This window comes from Miscanthus floridulus, chromosome 17 (genome assembly GCF_019320115.1).
Source record: "Miscanthus floridulus cultivar M001 chromosome 17, ASM1932011v1, whole genome shotgun sequence".
Lineage (NCBI taxonomy): Eukaryota > Viridiplantae > Streptophyta > Magnoliopsida > Poales > Poaceae > Miscanthus > Miscanthus floridulus.
In genome coordinates this window covers 8,037,860-8,060,624 of record NC_089596.1, presented here as the reverse complement: position 1 = coordinate 8,060,624, position 22,765 = coordinate 8,037,860, and the positions used below count along the sequence as shown (strand labels likewise).

Sequence of the window (22,765 nt, the reverse complement as noted above, 5' to 3'; positions counted from 1 at the left end):
ATAAATTGGTTTAAGTCTCTGTTTTTAGTCTAAAATAGGAACGAGATGCCTCACTCCCAAGAGTATGCAGTTCATGTGGTCTGATTTGAAAGAGTCATGCTACAATTTAGGAATAATTTTGACAGAGTACGTCAAGGTCCATACTAGAAATCATCATCTTCATCGTCTAGGGACATGTCATCATTGTTATCATTGCCACCATCACTACAGGTACTGCAGTACTGTCTCATCTTCCTCCTCATCCTCACTATTTTCACGAATAATAGGTTGCTTCTTGCTGCTTATAAGGTCTTGTAAATTTCCTTCAATTATACTGGCTTCTCCACCTTGAATATTGTGCGTAACCTCATTATCAGCCCCTGCTTGCACTACATGTTCAGTATCAGAACAATAATCATCCTGATGCACATCATGACTGGCCTCATTTTTTTCAGCGACATCATAAATATTCCTATGTTCAAATTTCTGCACAACTCGCCAATCTTTACCTAAAGATGTGTCTTGTAGGTAAAATATCTTTTTCGATTGAGTTGCTAAGATGAAAGGATCAGTCTTGTACCATAATGACTGCACATTGATGGATTTGAAATGTCCGTCATCTCGAAGGCCTATCGTCTTGCCTTCTTGCTTGAACCAATCGCATCGAAATAGAACCACCGTCCGATGGACTTGAAGATTTGAGTTATATTGCAACTCAATTACCTCTTTAAGGACTCCATAAAAATCTATGTTGTTCCCATCATGTGAACCTTCAGTCATTACACCACTATTTTGTGTCAGAAGGAAATTCTCACGATCCACAGTGCTATACCGCACTCCATTAACCTTGCAAGCTGCACAAGTCTTAACTCGCAGATCTGGGCCACATGACAGTGCCCACAATCCTTCGCTAACCGATTCTTGATTGTCCTTGCGTTTGTTCTCAATCTGTTGCAACAAAAGTACTCAGTTAACCAATTACATATGGATACTAATGCATTTACTGAACCTAGAAACACAATGTGTAGTGACTTACATGGCACCTAAACCACTTTGTAAATCCTTGTTCAACCATTTTATCAACATCAAAGTGCACCTTGCTGCTCAAGATCGTCACTGTACAAGCTGCAGGGCAAAGTTAAGTCATAAGAATAATTTGAAAAATTAGAAATAAAACAAAAACTAATCCCCAAAACATCTAATAGATACTTACTCCAAATATTCCTTAGCTTCTTCACAATTATTTAGCACATACCAAACTAACTTATTGAGGTCAACATCATCAATGTACTAGCTCCTATTAGATCCAACAAGAGTAACACCATGCTTAAAAATAGAGATGTCATCAGGCAATGGCATCTCTCCATCACTACCATCATCATGGTTAAATCTATTGTCAATATCCTCCATATACCTAGAACAAAAAGTCAAGGTGTCACTTGCCATATATGCCTCAGCAATTGATCCTTCTGGCCTAGCCCTGTTCCTTACAAAATTCTTCAAAGTGCCTAGCCGCCTTTCTATTGGGTACATCCATCCGTACTGAACAGGTCCTCTTAGCAGTGCCTCATCAGGAAGATGGACAGCCAAGTGCACCATGACATCAAAGAAGGCAGGTGGAAAGATTTTCTCAAGCTTGCATAGGATCAATGGAATTTCTTCTTTTAGCCGTTTGACAACATCAATCCTTACATTTCTACTGCATAGTTCCTTGAAGAAGGTCCTGAGCTCTGCAACTGCTTCATATACATCCTTCCTCACTAGTCCTCTTAGGCCAGCAGGTATGATTCTTTGCAGGAGTATGTGGCAAGAATGTGTTTTCAGCTTTCCCTGCACCTTCGAACCATCTTCACTTATGTATCTTGCTAGGTTAGCTGCATATCGATCAGGAAACTTGATACCTTTGAGAAACTTGCAGAACTCGATTTTTTGATCCTTCCCCAAGACATACGGAGCAGGTGGAGTAGTGACTGAGTTGCCATGCTGCTATAAGTGCAATTCAGGTCTTATGCCCATATCATGCAAATCTAGCCTAGCATTGGTTGTGTCCTTGGTCTTGCCCTGCACATTGAGTAATGTGCCAAGAATGTTTTCACATATGTTTTTCTCTATGTGCATCACATCCAGATTATGTGGAAGCTTCAAATGTTTCCAATATGGCAATCTCCACAACCCAACTTTGTGGCTATAAATCCTTGGACCCTCATTGCGCTTCCTTTTATTTCCAATAATTTCAGGATGCTTCCCTGGCCTGACATCTTTCATCTTCTCTAGCTCCTCTAGGACCTCCTCCAAAGTGAACTTGCCTGGCTGATCTTTGTTTTCACGCTTACCATCGAAAGCCAAGCTTCTTCCGCCATGCATGTGTCCTTGGAAGGTAACGATGATGTCCAATGTAACATATTTTACTCCTTATTGCCCGAGACAACGGATCCTTGTCGCAATGAATACATGCATAATACCCTTTTGTTGTTCACCCTGATAACGTGCTCAACGCTGGAAAATCATGTATACACCATAGCACGGCAGCACAAAGGTTAAACTTCTGACCAGTACATGCATCGTAGGTACTGACACCCTTCCATAGATCGAGCAGTTCTTCAATTAGGGGCTCAAGGAACAAATCAAAATCCTTTCCTGGAGATTTTGGACCTAGGATGAGTAAAGACATAAAGCAGTTTGCTGGATTCATGCATTCCCATGGTGGGAGATTCAGCGGTGTTAGAAGCACTGGCCACATACTGTACTGCGTACTCATGTTGCCAAATGGATTGAATCCATCGGTAGCTAAGGCAAGCCTTAGGTTCCTCGAATCATCTGCAAAGGTTGGTTCCCTCGTGTCGAACTCCTTCCATGCTTCTCCATCAGCTGGATGGCTCATTACATTGTTGACTGGTGTCCTCATTTTCTTGTGCCATTGTGTTTCCTCAGAAGTGCGCTTTGAAGCAAAAATTCTTTTCAACCTTGGCAAAAGTGGAAAATGTCTCAATACCTTGTGTGGAACCCGCTTGTTCCTAGTTTCATCTTGCCATCTAGACGCCTTGCATACTGGGCACACATTCTCTTTATAATACCTCTTCCGAAACAACACACAATTGTTCTTGCACACATGGATGTTTTCGAAACCAAGGCCCAGTTCTCCAAGATATTTCTTGGCCTCATCATATGATTTTGGCAACTCACTCTGAGGGTATCCTGATGACAACAACTTCAGCATTGTGGAAAATGCTATATTGCCAATTCGATAACGAGACTTGATATACAACATCCTCACTAGAAAAGAGAATTTTGAATGGCTAGATCCCGGGCTAAGTGACTTCTTCGCATCTTCAAGGACTCTTACAAACCTTGATTGTTCTCCATCAGCCTCTGCCACAGCATACAGATCTCCTATCATCTCTGGTACTTCCGTGATCCTCATCATAATCATCATCGGCCACATCCACATGTATCCCAAAGTCATGATCACTTCCTTCGACCTCCTGCTCCAAATTTTCAACTACTACAGTATCTACCGACTCCCCATGATGAATCCACCTGGTGTATGTAGCTGACATTCCATAAATGTGTATATGGTCATTTACATCATCCTGAGGCCGTAAACTTTGATTAAGACATTTGCTGCACGGACAAAGTATGTGGCTGTCTTCGGGGTATCTTTCATTAACAAATTTCATGAACTCTTCAACTCCTTTCACATATGCAGGTGTGAATTGTGTCCCATAAATCCAGCTTCTATCCATCTATTTTGAGAGTAAAATAAACCTTGCACTCAGTCCTAAAATTAGAGTAAACTCAACAAAATTCAAAAACACATCCAACACATGCATATATATAAAGAAATTCAAAAACAAATCAAACCTTGTACTGCTCTGTCCCACGCGCCGCCGCTGCTCTGTCCCACGATCGTCGGCGCTCCTCTGTCCCACGCAAACCGCCGCTGCCCTGTCCCACGCAAGTCGCCGCTGCCCGGTGCTGCTCTCCTCGCCCCACGATCGCCGGCGCTGCTTGACCGCCCCACGATCGCCGACGCTGGTGCACACGATCCGAGGCCTTGTACGAAACTAAAAATTGAGGCCTACTAGCTTGAGAAAAGATCAAAACCCATTGTGAATGAATTGGATTACATCCTCTATTCTTTGTTTTTTCTCACGCTTTTCCGAACCCGATTCAAATTTTCTAGACCTATTTGCAGATGACATGGCTTCAATATTTGAACACTATTGTAGGAGGCTTCTAGATGAAAAGATGAAAAGAACAAAATTTAGAGATTGACCCACTACTCGCTATATATATAGTTTGCTGTGATTGTGAATGAATTGAAAAAAATATGAACTGATTACTATTTACCTTTAGGGCCTCATCGCCTCAGCCTCGCCTAGGGTCTGGGTGCCTCATCGCCGTCAGGTTCAGTTCATCACGCTCGACACGATACACGGCCGATAGGGCAGTCAGGGCGATAGGAGACGTCGAGTCGAGACTTGGGATCGCAAGCAAATCAGGAACGTCCGTCCAGCGGCCAGGAAATCATTTTCTATTAGGCTAATAGGCTTGCTAATGGGCGATGTTGCTATTGGGCCAAGGCTTCTGTGCTTACTGCTTAGCTATACGTTTACAAATAGAAAAACATGCATGTCCTTTATCACAAAACAGCGAGTGCTCCAGTGGTAACGCACCAACATGTCTAGCAGTAGGTCACGAGTTCGAATCTCCCTGGGTGTGCTATTTTTGGCAAAAAAAAAGGGAGGCGGAAGGATGCAGGATCAGCTGGACCGTGCGGGCCACGCTGCCCCACTTGTTCCCGCCACGTCCTTAGGCTGAGACCCACTGGTGGGGGCCCAATGGTGGGACCACATCGCCACGACCTCGAGGTGGGACCTACTGGTGGGACCACAGGCGCCACATCCTCGAGGTGGTACACGAGCCAAACGATCTATGACGATTTAGTTTTGTTGTTTTATAACGATTCTTTTGTTTTCGTCATTATTCTTCGTGCCAAAGCTCTGTCACTTGTTACTTATGACGAAGCTAGAAATTTCGTCATAGAAAGCGCTTGTTCTGTGACGAAATTTGTAAGCGTCACGACTGAATCGTCATTGATGAACACATTTCTAGTAGTGAACAAAAATTTCCTGTCATTTTGGTCAAAAAACCGAGAAAAATTTGAAACATTGACGTTACAATAATGTGATAAAAAATTTCCTACCGAATAATATTAGTTTTATTAATTTTAAGTTACAAATATATTTTTGCATTAACAAAATACTTAGTATTAGTAACATTTATATTCTATATTCATAAAAGAAATTAACAACTTTAGGTTACAAAATTTTCCTATTTACAATAAATAATTAGTTAATCAATAGTATTTTTTAAAATAAATATTGTAAAGTATTGAAGTTGCTATAGAATTAATTAGTATTAAACAAGGAGAACAAAATCAAAATCCCAGGCCTTTCCAATTACTCTAGCGGGCTGTCAAAATTTTCAGGCCTTTAGTCCTGGCCTAGGCCAGGAACCGGGACTAAAGGGTGGGCGGAATTGCTCGCCCAAAAATACCTTTAGTCCCGGCTGGTAACACCAATCGGGACTAAAGATCCTTTAGTCCCGGCTGGTAAGATGAGCCGGGACTAAAGGGTTGGACCTTTAGTCCCGGTTCAGCTTACCAGCCGGGACTAAAGGATCTTTAGTCCCGGTTGGTGTTACCAGCCGGGACTAAAGGGTCCCGGCCTATATATATCGAACGGTTCCTCTATTCATCTTCTACTTTTCGATCTACAATGTCGATCTCGTCTCTGCCGCGCCCGGCCGCGTCGAGCTCTGCCGCGCCGTCGTCGTACATCGTCTACCCCCGCCTGGCCTCGTCGTCGAGCCCCGCCCGGCGGCCGTCGAGCTCGTCTCCGCCGTACGTCGTCCTCGCGCGGCTTAGCCCGGCCCCGTGGCCGGCCAGCACGCCAGCCATCCGCCCGCCTGCTAGCTATAGCTCGGCCATATTTTTTAGATAGTTTTTAGATAGTTTTTAGATAGTTTTTTAGTTAGTTTTTTAGATAGTTTTTGATATATGTTAATTAGATTTAAATGTATTAAAATTTAATTAGTACTTTATTTAGATAGTTTTTTATTATAGTTTTTGATATATTTAGTAATTATTATTCTATCTCTCTCTATATATGTGTTAGATTTAATTTTGATTTAGTAATTCTATCTATGTATATATGTTAGGTCTAATTAGATTTAATAATTAATTCTATCTAGATATATGTGTGTTATTTTATTTAATTAGATTTAGTAATTATATTCTATCTCTCTCTATATATGTTAGATTTAATTTTGTTTTAATAATTGACACATGCATATTTTATTAGTAATTCTATCTCTATATCACATGCATATTTTATTTTAGTAATTCTATCTATATATCACTTGGATATTTTATTAGTAATTCTATCTATATCACATGTATCTAGAGAGAGATTCTATATGTATACATATATATGTACTTAATTATTTCTATGTGTATATATACATGTACTTAATTATTTCCATGTGTTGAGAGAGAGAGAGAGAGAAAATTGTATCTAGAGAGACATTCTATGTGTTATCACATGCATATCTAGAGATATATACATATGCACTCATTTCTATGTGTTGAGAGAGAGAGAGAAAATTGTATCATTCTATGTGTATATATACATGTACTTACTTCCATGTTTTTGGATCGAAAGTGTTTTTGATTCGATTCCAAAGCCTATACCTTATTATTGTTTATCCTTATAAAATATTATGTGTTATTATATTTAATTGGATTTAGTAATTCTATATGTGTTATCACATGTACTTATGTTATGTGCCATGGTAATTCTATCTATGTCTTGAAGATACAAATGGCTGCTCCGGATGATAACTTGAATGATGACATAATGGCAGATATTATCAACGCCGGCACCAATACAGATGTAGATGACACGAGTCAGTACTTTACTGATTATGAGGATATCCTGAATATCCCGGTGGTTGAAGATCAACAAATTATCGCGCAAGAAAATACTGGCGAGGTATATTCGATGATGTAGATCCAGAGACCTTATTGATGTAGATGCATGCGTATGTATATTTGTTGTTAATCATTGTGTTTCTACTCATGTAGCCGGTCTCTGGATCTACATCAACCACCGACAAGAGTAGGAAAGTCCGAGGGCCAAAAAAGCCATTAGAGGGCCGTTTCATAATATTAGAATTCGACACCGACACCGGCAAACCATTGGGACCACATGCTCAGACATATGTCAATCAATGTGGGTTCATTGTAAGGGATAGGATCCCAGTTAGTGCTCGTGAATGGAAGCAGAAGATTTCCGCTCCTAATGTTAGTTTTGTATCTGATCGTGACAAGAACCTAGCTTGGAGAGATATCAATCAGCATTTCACATTACAAGCAAATGATGCTTTGAAGGAGCTAGTGAGGGATTGGACAATGAAGAAGATGGCAACATTGTTCTAGAGTTGGAAGAAGACATTGTATAAAAAGTTTATCTTGAAGAATGAAACGCCGGATTTCAATGCTAAGGCGTTTGTCAAGTTGGAGTCCCATTGGGATGACTTCGTACAATACAAGACATCTCAAGAGAGTGAGGAACGTGTGATGAGGAATCAGCAGAATGCCCGACAGAAGCAATACCATCATCACATGGGATCAGGTGGTTATAGGAGAGCTATTCCCAGGTGGCAGAACCTAGAAGCAGAGATTACTGTCAAGGGAATCATACCTGAAACAATAGAGAAGAACTAGCCTCAACGCGCGAAGAATTGGTTCTACGCTCATGGGGGAAGCCTAGACCCAGACACTGGCAAGCTAATTTTCGGCCAAAAAATTGAGAGAGCAACACAGAGACTAGCTCGTGCTAGGGAAGAAGCTGATAGTGGTGTTTTCAAGCCCAACAGAGAAAATGATGAATTGACATATGTCCTAGAGAATCCCGAACATGGTGGTCGAACAAGAGGCTATGGGGCGGTTGCGTGGCTACAAGCATTTCCAGTAGACAAGGATACCTACAAAAGCCGCCAGAGAAAGAAGGATGAGGAGGCAGACCGAATCCGTGTATTGAAGCAATTTGTTAATGAGTCACGATAAGCATTGCTTGAATCACGTGAACGAGAAAAATCACTTTAGGCAAGAATGTAGGAGGAGATCAAGAGGCAAGTGCAGCTAGTAATGAGTCAAATGCAATCGCAATCAACGCCGGGAGTCACCATTAGCCCCGTTGGTCAGATGAAAAGCAGTTGTGCTTCCACAGAGCTGCCAGTTATTCAAGGTGATGCTGGGTTGCGCTTCCCTATTGATGACATTACCGAGCCTCTAACAACATGTGAGCTGCACATTTAGATGGTAATAATGCATCAATCATGGTGGCTGTCGGGGTTATATCTCTAATAGACCGAACGAAGACACCAAGAATCCATGGGTCAGTTATTCAACCTGGATATGCTAGTGTCTCGGTCGATAGAGTGCTCAAAGGTTACAGCAATGTTCCTCTTGACATTGAAGGCGGTGATGGGGAGAAGACACTAGGAGAAGCAGAGAAGACATTTATTCAATGGCACAAACGCTTCATCATCATTCCTGGGGCGCCACCCGCTTCCCCTACCTCACCCTAGGTACGAATGAAAGTAAATGAAATATTATTTTCCATTAATTTTATATTGGCTTCAAAAATAATTGACCCACAACTTGTTTTTGTAGCAGGGTCTCCCCCTAGCCTAGCCTAATCATTCATTCCCCATCTCATCACAGCGTTGCGGGGGGCGAGACGACTTCATCCCCACGGCGATCTCCAACTCCTTCACCGGCCCCATCGCCTCCACAACGATCTCCAACTCCTACACTGGCCCACCACCTCCACAACGATCTCCAACGCCTCCACGCTGGACTCCAACACCGGCCTCATCGCCTCCACACCGGTCTCCAACACCGCCCCCACCCCCTCCACAGCGACGCACTACAAAGACGTCTAAGGTCCCGGCAGCAAAGAAGACCCCGAAAAAAAGAGTTATTTCTTAAGAAATACTTCCTGAAAAGACTGATGAGCAAATAGCAGCTGAAGAAGACAAAAAAGTGAAAGATTTTTTATAGATATCCAAAAGCAGAGACAAGCGAAGCTTAAGGAGAAGCCGTACTTTTACATACCACGAGATCAGCTGAGGCAGAAGGTCGAAGCTCACAAGAAAAAGATGCTTGAAGTTCGTAAGCCTCCACCACCATCAGACTATGACCGCTCCCTTGTGAAGTCACATGATGCACATAAGAAAAGGAAAAGAGCATTAGGGAAGGATGTCCCACAGCTCGGACAACAGAAGCAACCAATGCAAAATCTTGTTGTTGCTAATGAATATGGTTCCAACATAGAAGTTTATCGACCAGACAACTCTGGAGAAGTGTCGGTTCAAGACCTTAATGTTTTTTTGAACTAACTGGTTTAACCTTGGATCAATTGACGGGCAAAGCTCCAATCTAGAACCTGGAAGTTGATACCTGGAAGACTTATAAATTTGGCAAAAGTCTGTACAACCCTGTGGCTCTGAATGAATTGGGTACGCAAATGTACTTGCTCAACAAGTGGTACATGCATGCGTGTGGCAGGGGTGAGCAGTGGATCTTTGTCAGATTTAGAGACCATCATTACTTCCGTGGCGATGACATCTTACATATTAGTTTCGAAGAATTGCATCAACTATACCACTTGGACGCTTTGGACAAATCAATCATTAGCCCCTTTTGTTTGTAAGTGATTCTTACTTTTATTTAATAAACTCACTTCCATACGTACGTGTATATAATTATCCTCACATGTAACTTATATTTATATACAGATTCTAGATGTCAGAGCTCCAAAGAATACAAGACACCAGTGTTGGCTTCATTGATCCTTATATCGTATTCAAAACCGATATTATTGTCAAGGAGCACTGGGTATCTGAAGCACAGACGAATATCATGAAGTTCTTCGTGAAGCAGCACGATAAGACAACAATACTTTTCCCGTACAACTTTGAGTAAGTGTTAATAATAATGTAGTCTACACATTTTATGTAATATCAATACAACTTATATACATGTACGTGTATGTATAAACCAATGCAGGTTTCACTGGATACTCATTGTCATTGAGTTAAACTCAAGTCGGTTAGTAATCTTAGACTCATTGAGAAAAGAGCGGGCACTATACCAAGATATGATAGACATTATCCAGGGGTAATTTTGATCTCTCGTGCACAACTATTATTGAATAGACTTTGCCATAATTTATTAACGATCGTACATTATTGGTCGCATAGGATTTGGAAAGAGTTTATTCGGCAACACCGCAAGGATTGCAAGGCACCACTTAATGTAGTTGAAATACCAGTAAGTTGTACTATATATACTTCCCCACGTGTTTAATTACTATATCGTACTTCACTTTACGTGTGAGATGATGAGAATAATCTTCTTCTCGTATAGTGGTGTTTGCGGCAGCAACCAGATAATAACTTGTGTGGATACTACGTTTGTGAATTTATCACTGTACACATAAGAAGAACTCCTGAAGATGTCCTCAGAGTACGTATATATCAATTTTTATTTATTTTTAAATGAATATATATATATATATGTATTAATACTTTTTCTTTTATTTCAAATGCAAGACTGAATGGTTAAAACAAAGGGTCATGCAAAAAGACCATCTGAAAGCAGTTCAAGAGTCAATAGCAGGATTTCTTCTAGAAAAAGTGCTAAATCCCAACGGCGAGTTCTACTTTGATCTAAGAAACTAATGATGTAAATTAAATGTTTATTGATATCGTTATTTTCGAGAACAAGATTATGAAAGTGTTGTATATATACATATATATCTATAATATATATAGTTTCATACTTTATTCGAATATAATAATGCTCGAGATGAGAATTAGATGTAATTATATACGTGCGTGTATTTATATTAGCAGCGTAGAATACGTATATAAAAACATATTATATATTAAACAAATATGTGTGAGAAAGAAGCGGGTGACAGGAACGAGCTACACGTTCTTTTCCACCGGTCGGTCAACCTCAAAGCAACTACCAGCCTCGAGGCTCGCGAGCTAGGCGCTGATCTTTCGGTACGGCCAGGCAAACTACTACGCGGCGGGACGCGGGCGCCAGCCGCAAGCGCGCCATCCACAAGCAAAGTAGTATATATTGGTGGTATAATTTTTCGGCATACGATGAGTCTATGTATAAACACGTGTGCTTATGCCAGTATGGTAGGATACAGTGTCTAAACGACCCTACATTACTATGCATATTATTAGATGTTTTAAGGGCTGCAATATAGTTGAGGAGTCATGCAGTCAACTCTAGATACGTTAGGGTTATATAGACTTTTAATATATCATGTTAACAAAATCACCTTCAAAACCATCTCATGGGTTTATTTAGATGGTTTTCAATATTTAGAGGGGTAGAATAATTGTCGATGTTTTACCACCGACAACCCGTCACGGGGTACCCGGGACGGTGATTTGTTCGGAGGGGTATCGGCGTTTGTAGGAACTTGATGGTAAACGTAGGGAGACAATGATTTATACTGGTTCGGCACGCCGGAAAATCACGGCGCCCTATGTCCAGTGTGGTGTGGATAGTATGTTGCGCCCTGCGCTATTTGTTGTGTTGCGAGGTATGTTGTGGTTATGTGTAGGTGCCGATCTAGGGACCCCTACCCTCCTTTATATAGTCCAGAAGAGGCGGGAGTCCTAGTCGGTTACAAAGTAGAGATCCTAGTAGGATTACGTGTAACTAGTTCTAGTAGGATTACATGTAGGGAATCCTAGTTGGACTAGGTCTTCTTCTCTCTTCTCCGTGGGAAACCCCATGGGTCCCGTATCGATAAGCCTCCGAGCATCTCATGGATGAGCTTCGAAAGCCTTCTTGTTCTTCTTGGTCTTCGTTGAGTTGTTGTAAATCCGTTCCGGGTTCTTCTTGAAGTGAAACCTTGAGATGGTCTTCTTTGTCTTTTCTTCGGCTGATGTGCACTTTTGGACAAAAGTGCACTCAGTGAGTGTAGCCCCCGAGCCTCTTGCTTGTTGGGACAAGAAGACAGAGGGTCCCTTTAGTCTTCTTAGTTGCTCCGAGTTCTTTTTCGGTGGGTGCAATTTTTCGTAAAAATTGCATTCATTGAGTGTAGCCCCCGAGCCTCTTGCTTTCGCTTGCAAAAGTTGGAGGGTCTAGATTCTTGTCTTCAAAATTTTTTTGGGGTTATGTATCCCGCAGCCCCTGAGCCTTCTCCGAGTACTTTTCTTTAGAATAGAAATCGGATGAAGGGTCTTGATGTGTTGTCGTAGTCTTGAGTACTTGTATTCTTGGACTTTCATCCTTGAATCCGAGCCCCCGGGCGTAGTTGAAGCGAATGCCGAGCCCCCGAGCTTAGTTTTTGACTAAGCCGTGAAGCTCTTCTGAGTTGTTTTTTATTCCTCCAAGTCGTTTTCTAGACTTCTCTGGTTCTTGGTGTACCTCTTCCAAGTTGTTTGCACTTTGTCCAGGTTCTTTCTGAACTTGTATGTACCTCATCCGGGTTGTTTTTTATTCATCCGGGTTCTTTTTTGTCTTGATTTCTGTTCCCAACTTATCTAGGATGTTTTTCTTCAATCCGAGTTTTTTCTGATCTTGTCTTGGTCCTTGCCGCACCTTGCCGGGGTTCTTTTTTTATCAATCCGGGTTCTTTCTGATCTTGTCTGTACCTCATCCGGGTTGTTTTCTGATCAATCCGGGTTCTTTCTGAATTTGTCTTGGTACTTGCAGCACCTCTTTGAGGTTGTTTGCGCTTCATCCAGGTTCTTTCTGAACGCTTGTCTTGGTTCTTGCCGCACCTTGTCGGGGTTCTTTTTTGATCAATTCGGGTTGTTTCTGGACTAGCTCTCAGGAGCGTGTTTTCCTGATCTCATGGTACCGATGTAGCTCCCCTGCATGTTAAACATAAAATATGTTGTAAATGACATTCCGGATATGAAGTGGGGAGCATGTCCCATATTTGAATAATCAATCAGGGGCGGGCCCCTGCATTATGAAATGCATATAAACTTTTTGCGTCTTGCTCTTGCTAGGCCATGCAAATTCCTCAGTTAGTGTCCTATTACGTTTAAGCACTTGAATCTCTGGCGTATGGTTCAGAGGTTCATGACGTGACCATGTGAGCCTGGCACTCGGTTCGTGACCGTCCATGTGAGTAGACAAGCTTCACGGATTAAGGCGTGTTCTACCTGAGGAATTCGGTGACCGTTAAGAGAAGACCTAGAGCACTATGTTTGCTCACATGATGATTTTACTTAGAGCACTATGTTTGCTCGCATGATGATTTTTTATGTCTTCCCTTGCTAGGTCGGTTAATTTCCTGGGTAGTAGCCTGTTACGTTTAAGCACTTGAATCTCGCATATGGTTCAGAGGTTCATTGACGTGACCACCCGTATGGTTCAGAGGTTCTTTGACGTGACCATCTGTATGGTTTAGAGGTTCATTGACGTGACCATCCATTCGAGAAAACAAGCTTCACGAATTAAGGCTTACTATCCGAGAAAATTAACAGCGGTTAAGGGAAGATGATATGGCCATAGAGACATACGAATAATATCTGGAATATATAAAAAATGAGATGTGACTTAGCTTGGTTCGTGGCCGCGTTGTTGACCACCGCAGCCGGGTAGTCGGTCGGTGTGGCAAGTAGTCAGTTTGCAGCCGAGTTGTTGGCGTAGCATCCGAGCTGATGGAGGCGGGGTCGACAACTTGCTTGATGTAGTCGAACAGCATGATGAAGTCGTCGGACAGCTCGTCCGAGTTGTTTGCTGATGAGTTTAACCAAACAAGTGAATGTCATGTCGAGTACTCGAAACAACTCAGAACGTGTTGCCGGGTTCCCAGAATTTGGTTGCTTGCTCGTGACTTGTCGGCTTGCTGTAGGTGGTCTTCTCTTTATTGACCGAATAGCTTGTATTTCTTGACCTTCTATCGTATGAGTATGTCGTATGTATAAATCAATGCACAAACACCTTTGGCTTTGCTTGCTTGCTTCCTTTGTTAGCTTCTTGCATGTCCGTGATGTATTCGTATACGAAGTTGACTTGGAGATGGGGGTGTGCGCGTGTATGCACGGGTTGATCCATTAATTCCGTATATCCTGACTGACTTGCATGTCGTTATCCTTTTATGTCCAATCTCATAGCTTGTATACCTCTTGGATATGTTGCTTCATAATTGGCCCACACGTTGTCGGCTTCGTGTGGGAGTAGGACTCTTCTTTGTGTCGGAGTTGGACTTGAATCCGCATATAGCTGAGTTGTGATGGAGTCTGAGTTGCAGTCCGACTTGTACTTGTATTAGTCATGTTTGATGCTGGTTGGCGTGTAGTAGGAACGTGATACAGTCGCGCTTCTACTGGGATCTCGCTGAGTTGACGAAGTCGGAGTAGATGTTGACGAAGAGGTCTCGTGCTCGCACGAATTGATGCCGATGCTGAACGTGAATACGGCGGTGCGACGAATCTTGATTTTGAGGTCCACCGAGCTCTCGAATGCAAAGCGCCGAGATCCCCTACCTGGCGCGCCAGTTGTCGATGTTTTACCACCGGCAACCCGTCACGGGGTACCCGGGACGGTGATTTGTTCGGAGGGTTATCGGCGTTTGTAGGAACTCGATGGTAAACGCAGGGAGACAATGATTTATACTGGTTCGGCACGCTGAAAAATCACGGCGCCCTATGTCCAGTGTGGTGTGGATAGTATGTTGCGCCCTGCGCTATTTGTTGTGTTGCGAGGTATGTTGTGGTTATGTGTAGGTGCCGATCTAGGGATCCCTGCCCTCCTTTATATAGTCCAGAAGAGATGGGAGTCCTAGTCGGTTACAAAGTAGAGATCCTAGTAGGATTACGTGTAACTAGTTCTAGTAGGATTATATGTAGGGAATCCTAGTTGGACTAGGTCTTCTTCTCTCTTCTTCGTGGGAAACCCCATGGTTCCCGTATCGACAATAATACCTGGTTTTATTGGTGACTTTTTTTTCCGTGTGAGAAAATAAATTAGAGCGAACATACAGACTACCGTCCGGACCCATGGTTGGATGGTTGCGCGTGCGCGTACCAGTCTTGTAGATGGATGATCTCAGTACAGAGATATCCGGCTAGGTTAGACTCTGGATAAATTACGTTGCTAACCAAACGACGCTATTTCGATCAACACGTGCGGTTGCTAACCAAACGGCTAGTTAGGTTAGAGTTACGCTGTGTTTAGTTGGAGGGTTTGTTGAAATTTGGATACTGTAGCACTTTCGTTTTTATTTGGCAAATAGTGTTCAATCATGGACTGGTTAGGCTCAAAATGTTCGTCTCGTGATTTCCAACCAAACTGTGCAATTAGTTTTTTTCGTCTACATTTACTGCTCTATGCACGTACCGTAAGATTCGATGTGACGGGTACTTTAACACTTTTTGAAACTATTTTTGGAACTGAACACGGGCTTAGACTCTGGATAAATAAATTGCGTACAACGAAAGCGGTTCGTCAGACACGTGCGGCGGCTGCTGTGTTTCGTCAACACGTGCGTACGTACTACACAATTATCGATGGATCAGCCAACTCCAGCAGTTGGGCCGTCATCGCCGAGGAAGGCCCGACCAAGAAGCCCAACCCGAAGATCTGCGGCCCGGAGTGGTCGTCTTCCTCGCTCTCCTTCTCCTATCTTCCCCCTTCCTCTTCCTCTTCCTCTAGCTACGTACGTAGGTTGCTAACAGAACGGTCCATGACGGTGAGCGGCTGAACCTGCACACGCAACAATAGTTACAAGCCGCACATTATTCGGTTGCAGACTGGCAGCTTAGGTGCCGACCCTGATGGAACCGAGACAAACATGCACCGATGCAGCAGAGACTACGGTTAGCTAGCAAATGGGCTGAGTCTTAGTTAACCCACTCTGGCCTATCGAAGTTGACGTCGGGTTGTTCTTGGGTGCATTGGACTTCTCTTCTGTTGCCCAAGCAAAATCCCCATGGCCCTGTTCGTTTCGCTGAAATTTGGCTTATGATAATTTATTGTGGGAAGAAAAACACTGTTCGTTCATTGAAAAAGTACCTGTTCAAAGTAGTGCTGCAGAACGGGTTGACTCAGTCTCATCAACGCCAGAAGCCCCAGAACATGCAGCTCTGTGGTTCTCAACTCTAGTTTTTGGTGTAGCAATGGTTAGTTATGTGACAGATTCATATAACACCAACTACCTTGAGCTGAGCCTCGTATCAGCTGCAAAATTCAACACAAAGGATATGTTTGGTAATCTTGTTTCCCTAGATTTTACAAAGCCGTTTTTCAGCTTCTTGGTAGGTCCAAAAATCAACTTTCACATGCACGCTTCCCCAGTTGAAGCTCTCAAGTACACCTTCTTCTGGCTTTCTCTCTGTTATATTTCATAAGAAACTGTTTTATCCAACGTTTATGTTAAACAATTTTAGTTTGACGGGGAAAGCTACTTCATAAAATCACGTACGTTTTCATGAACGAACGTGTGCGTTGCCATCACGTACGAAGCTTTTATTCACAGCGTACGTACGATGATTTCGCCGTCCCAAGTCCCAACAAGACATTTCCAGAATCTCATAATCCACGAGGCTTTCAGTTTCCTGCCTGCCAAAGCAAACAGCATCTATCCATGTCACCATGACAAAGACTGACACTGCCTATGCTGAAACCTGATTCTCTCCGTAATGCACGAGTATTTCCTTAGCACATTATTTTCTAGTACTGCAATGTAAAATCGATCGAGTGACGTACACACGCTGCTATTAAAACTTGTTGTCATCAATCACGAGCATTATTGGGCCGGCCGGGCTAATAGTACGCACCGACTTGCTGGTTGTACGCCATGGGCGGCATCCCATAGCCACCATAGGGCACGACGGCCATGCCGGCGTTGAACCCGGCGGGCTGCCCCTGCATGCCGCCCTGCCTGTACTGCGCCCACATCTGCTGCTCCTGCACCAGCAGCTGCTGCTTCCGCTCCATCTCCGCCATCTGCACGTACGACGGCGGCGGCACCGCCAGCGACGCCGCGAACGGGTCACCGCCCACAGTCTGCACCGTGCCGTCGGGGGCCGGGAGCCTCAGCACCGGAGCCGCCGCGCCGTGCCCGGGCAGCAGCGCCACGCTGCTCGCGCTCCCGGACACGGCTTGCGCGGCCACCTGATGCCGCACGGCACCCTGGTCGTACATCCCGCCCAGCAGCAGCGTGTCCATCCCTCCCCCCAGCGACGCCGCCTGCTTCGAGAGGTTGCTCGCCGTCTCCACCAGCGCCAGCTCCCAATCCGCCTTCCCGGGCTCCGCCGCAGGCGTCTGCCACGCCGAGGTCACCGCTGGCCCTGCGGCGGCGTCCGATTCCGATGGGAACGTGACCCAGGTGCCGTTCGTGGCCGGTGGCGCGGAGAAGAGCGCGAGCGCCAGCTTGTTGCCCTGCTCGTCCGCGGTGGCAGCCGGTTCTCGCAGGTCCACCAGAACGCTCTGATCGGCCTCCTTCTCCGGCACCACCACCGGTCGGGCGCGCTCAGCGGCGCTGGGAACGCGTTGGCGGCGCCGGGAGCGCCTTGATGCCGTTCATGTCGTCGACGTGGTCGTCGTCGTCGCCTTGCGCGTTGACAGCAGACTCGCGCGCCGATCGTGGCGGCGAGGCGCGTCCAGCCCGGCCGCGCTCCCTCAGGAACTGCTCCATCGTCTCGAGGAGCTTGTCGTCGACGCGCCTGACGCCGGGGAAGTCGGACGAGCGCGCGACGCCGGCGTCGTCGCACCAGGCGTAGAAGGCGCGGAGCGCGTCGATCTGCTTGGCGGTGCCGACGTAGGTCTCGAAGGCCTTGACGCACTCGGCGTAGTCCATGTCGAAGAAGCGATCGAGGAGGAGCGCGAGGACGAGCGCGACGTCCTCGTAGACTCTGAAGCTGTCCCTGAGCAGCGGGTGGAGCGCGGCGCGCACGACGCGGCTGGCCCCGGCGCCGCCCGCGGGGCGGCACGCCAGGACGCGGTCCAGCAGGTGCCGCAGGTGGCGCGCGCGGCCCAGGAGCGCCTCCGTGTCCATGCCGGCCGCGGACGCTTGCGGTGGTCCGGCGACGCGGGAGTCGGCGGGGAAGCGCGTTGGCGCGGGGAGGAGCAGGACGAGGAAGCGGACGCGGTCGAGGAGGTAGGCGGAGTAGGCGCGGACGAACGTGGAGTGGTCCCACGACGCCGTGTGCGCCTCGTCGCGGAAGTCGAGGAGCAGCGCGAGGACCGGCTCCCCCGCGCGGCGGCCGGTGAGGGTCGGGCGGAGCAGCTCGTGGAGGAACGACTGCGGGCCGACGCCCTCGGTGGGGTCGGCGGCGGCGAGGCGGTGCAGGAGCGCGAGGCACTTGGCGGCGACGACGTAGTCGCGGGTCTTGGAGAGGCGGCGGGCGATGGAGGCCACGCAGGCGGGCGCGGCGCCCGTGGCGGACGCGAGGCGGAGCACCTCCCCCGCGTGGCGCTCGTCCGGGGGCGCGTCGTCGTGGGAGGTGGCCCGCACGATGGCCACGTCGAGGTCCGGCGCCACCGCGCCCGTCACCCGCGCGATGCCGATCGTCGCCTGGTCCTTCACCGCGCCCAGCGCCTTGCGGATGGACATGGCGGCGGGCGGGCCGGATTGGGCGGCCTGCTGCTGCTTCCGCTGCTCCTCCTGTTGGGGATGGGATGGGGTGGGAAATGGGGTTTGGTTTGGAGGAGAAACCGAGAGAACGAATGAAGCACAAGAACAAGACGAGGACCAGACCACGCGGTTTGATCACGAGACGACGAACGCAGATGCTGCCAGAGATGGGCACCGGTCTTTTCGAGGGAAACGGACATGGACACGGTGCGATGCGCGTCTCTCTTTTTCATTTTCTTCCGTGGGGAAGAAGCTGAGCCGGTGCCTTCGAGGAGAAGAACCCAGGAAGAATCCATCCAGCCTCTCGATCACCATATCCTCCTCTCGTCCTAAAATAATCATCATATTTTAAATAGAGAAACATTAAATTATATAAACTTATAAATAATTATTTAAATTATATATAAGTTTACAACATGAAACTTGTATCATTTTTTAAGTGTCTCTAAACAAATGACAATATATATAGTAAGATAAATTAACGATCAAAATTTATCTTGACTTTTTCATAATCAAAACATGCTTGTCATTATGAGGCCCTGTTTAGTTCACCCAAAATCCAAAATTTGGCACTATGCAAAAAGAAGATTCCCCGTCACATCAAACTTGTGGTACATGCATGCAGTACTAAATGTTGACGAAATCAAAAACTAATTGCACAATTTGGTTGTACTTTACGAGACGAACGTTTTGAGCCTAATTAGTCAATATTTGGACAATTATTACTAAATAAAAACGAAAAGCTACAGTAGCTACATGAAATCTGGCGGCGCCAAGTTGGGTGCCAACTAAACGTTGCCTGAGAGTTAAGGAGTACAAGGTATGTTTCGAACACTTATCGTATTCCCTTCTTCCTATCATACTTTATGTATGTATATGTGTGCGCATTTCATACCGTTCATGCGCTGAACAGTTTTGTCTTTAAAGAAAATTGTAATTGTTTATTGTGATTTGTGCTAATGGATTTGGACCGTTGGCCCTGTTCGGCTTGCTGAATCTTGGCTGAAATTAGCTGAAAAACACTGTTCTGACTGAAATATTGTGAGAGAAAAACAATGTTCCGGCTGAAAAAAAAGCCAAACAAATCGCATATGGGATAAGCCGAACGATGCCGTGAAATGCTATATTTCAGGCACCTAAAATATAGCTGACTTACAATAAATTATTTCAAATATGGAAAGAAGTGTCAACATAGTTATTGTGCTTGAGGTAGGAATTTTAGGCCCTGTGGAGTTTCCCTCGGGCCCCGTTTAGTTGCCAAAACATTTTGCATAGTAACTGTCACATCGAATCTTGCGGCACATGCATGGAGTACTAAATGTAAACGAAAAAAAAAACTAATTACACAGTTGGTCGAGAAATCGCGAGACGAAACTTTTGAACCTAATTAGTCCATAATTAGACACTAATTATCAAATACAAACGAAATGCTACAGTGAGCCAAAATCCAAAATTTTTTGGATCTAAACGCACCCTCAGTTTCAACATGTGGAGACGCTCCAAGTAGAGTTTCACTTTTGTTTCCAATGTGTTGGTAACCGTGCACAATGGGTTTCTTACTTTCTTGGAGACGGAAGCCATCCACCCTCTTCGCTTGATCGTATCAGCCATGATATGGTATTTTTCTCTCACAATAAAACAACATCAGCCGGCTTATAAGCCATAGAATGTCTGTCGGTGTTTGGAGTAAGCATCGGCTAGTAAATTTATATATTGTGCGTCTGCCCCGAATGGTGTGCTAGAAGGACACAAGGATTATACTAGTTCGGGCCGAATGTCTCATACGTCCACTTTCGAGCTGCTCATGTTACTAGCACTGAGTTTATAGTAGGGGGTTACAAATTGGACGAGAGAGGGAAGGTAGCTCCCAAGTCTCTGGTGTGATGCGGTATGTTTGTCTAATGAATCATCGTGCGATGAGTCGATCTCCTTAAGTGGGACACCCTGCTTTCCCTCTTATAGGTTAAGGGAAAACAGGGGTTATAACCGAAGGAAGAGAAAAAAAGAAAGAAAGAGAAATAAGGACTCCCGGAGGCGCACCGTCCTCCTCTTCGCGTGGGTCCTGCTGACCCTGTAGATCGTGGTGGCAGCGGCGTCGTACCTGGGGTCCTATTGGCCGCTGTAGCTTACGTGCGGGCGTTGCATGTGCCTTTCTTAGTCTTCCATTCCATTCCGAGCGGACGGAATGGTCAAATGGTCTTCTAACAGAAGCCATGCAGGGGGCTAGCGGTATAGTGCCAGTCAACTGACGTTGGTTGACCGACGTTGGATGGTGGTCAGGCAGGGAGTTGGCGCATAGTGCTGGCCTGTTGACGCGATGGGCGACGCGAGTTTCCCAGCATGGTCCGATGCGACCGCTAGTCACATCAAGACACGTCCGAGACGTGCTCCCGGGCGTGCGCTTCCATGCCGTAGTGGTTAAAGCGGTTCGAGCCCTACCCTGGGACCACTATTTTGGTTCGATAGCAGATCCGATCCTAAGGATCGGGCAAGGCAGAAATCTCTCCCTAGGAGACGGGCGAGACAGAATCTGACCCCCGGGGGTCGGACGAGGCGGGGCCCTCCCCGTGGGACCGGACAAGGCATGTCTCGACCCTTAAGGGTCGGACTATGCAGAAACCTCGTCGTCAGCGTCGGATGAGACGTGGCTCAGCCCCTGGGGGTCGGATGAGGCGGAAACCTCGTCCTCGGCGTCGAACGAGGCATGGCCCGGCCCCTAGTGGTTGAACGAGGCGGAAACTTCATCCTTGATGTCGGACAAGACGTGGCCTAGCCCCTAGGGGTCGAACGAGGCGGATATAACACCCTCGGTGTTACACTATAAATATTTTGCTAAAACACTGCTTGAACATCATATTTATGTGTAAATGTATGTAATATAGGGTGTAAATCAATTTCTGTAACTTAAGACGATAAATGGAAATGCATAACGAAAGGTTGTTCGCGAATTTTTATTGAACGAAAACGCTATAGAATGTATATACAAAACTTTAGTAAAGTTAGAAGTATGAACTTTGTAGATGGCGATGAAATACTTGCGGTCGAAAAATGAACTTACTAGCTAACATACCTAATAGCTTGGAAATCAAATTTGACATGAATCCGATCAAGACTTAGTCAATTTTCTTAAGTCGGAAAATGGTTTGACAAGGCTAAGTTTGGTAATTTTTGTAGAAGAATTGGGTTAAGAAGTGATGGGGTATTCGGGCTTGTTTTAGTACCCTAACATGCCCTCTTGAGTATAGAAAATGTGGTTTGGCATTTGAATCAACGAATTGGATTTTTGGGACGCTTTAAAAAGCGTGCATGGCACGTTTACAGCAGGTTTCAGCGACTGGGCGCGGTCACCGTGCCTCGGCACTCGGTGTCGCAACACCGGCTCATCCAATGCACGCACACACATGCACCACCGCATAGGCTCCGCGTCGCCGTTGCCACGCCTAGGCACGTGACTCACGCACGCAAGCACGCATGCCCTCACACGCACCGACGCACTCAGTGAGACGCTGGGGGATGGTGGGCCTGGCCACTCTGCCCCACCACTGCCATCGTGGGCCCAATGCCCTGATCGATGCGCTGCCGCCTGCCTCGTCGTGTCACCACGCTGCTGCTAGCCACGGTCACGCTTTTTTGGGTTGCCCGTGTGCACCCACGCCGCTTGCGTCACGTCCACCTATGCTACTGTGCCGCCATCCCATCACCATGCTACGCTGCGCTGTCACCGCCGTGCCACAGCAAGCTACCATCGTGTCCGCCTATGCCTCTGTGTCGTTGTCGTCACGAATTCATGCATGTGGGCTTGCTAAGGTCACGCGCATGTCGTTTCGCCATTAACGGCGCCATGGCCACGCTGCTGCGCTGCCACCGCCCGTAGGTGGGTATGCCCCCTCTCCTAGCTGCGTTAGCTCACAATGATTGCATGAGTGTGGCCACCGCATCTTGCCAAAGCTTGGACAACAGCCGGCCCCATCCCCTATTTCCTATCCCTCCTCTGCTGTCGGTCCAGCCAGACTGCGCCATTAGTCCTGCATGGTTGGGTCTTGTCTCTTCAATTCGGTGCACCCCCAACTCCATCTTCAAGCCTACTA

General features: G+C 45.9%; 1 protein-coding gene and 1 pseudogene across 1 annotated transcript; both read right to left on the bottom strand.

Annotated features, from left to right (window-relative positions):
- Positions 1–204: 204 nt before the first annotated feature.
- Positions 205–3,412, bottom strand: LOC136515158 (uncharacterized). The gene is made up of 6 exons (XM_066508834.1): positions 2,722–3,412; positions 2,555–2,631; positions 1,302–1,965; positions 1,016–1,104; positions 703–927; positions 205–567 (listed from the first exon to the last, which is right to left on the bottom strand). Exons 1-6 carry the CDS (start codon positions 3,410–3,412, stop codon positions 205–207), a joined length of 2,109 nt encoding a protein of 702 aa, XP_066364931.1.
- A 13,140-nt stretch (positions 3,413–16,552) lies between these two features.
- LOC136517498 (putative clathrin assembly protein At2g25430) lies at positions 16,553–18,967 on the bottom strand (annotated as a pseudogene).
- Positions 18,968–22,765: the final 3,798 nt, after the last annotated feature.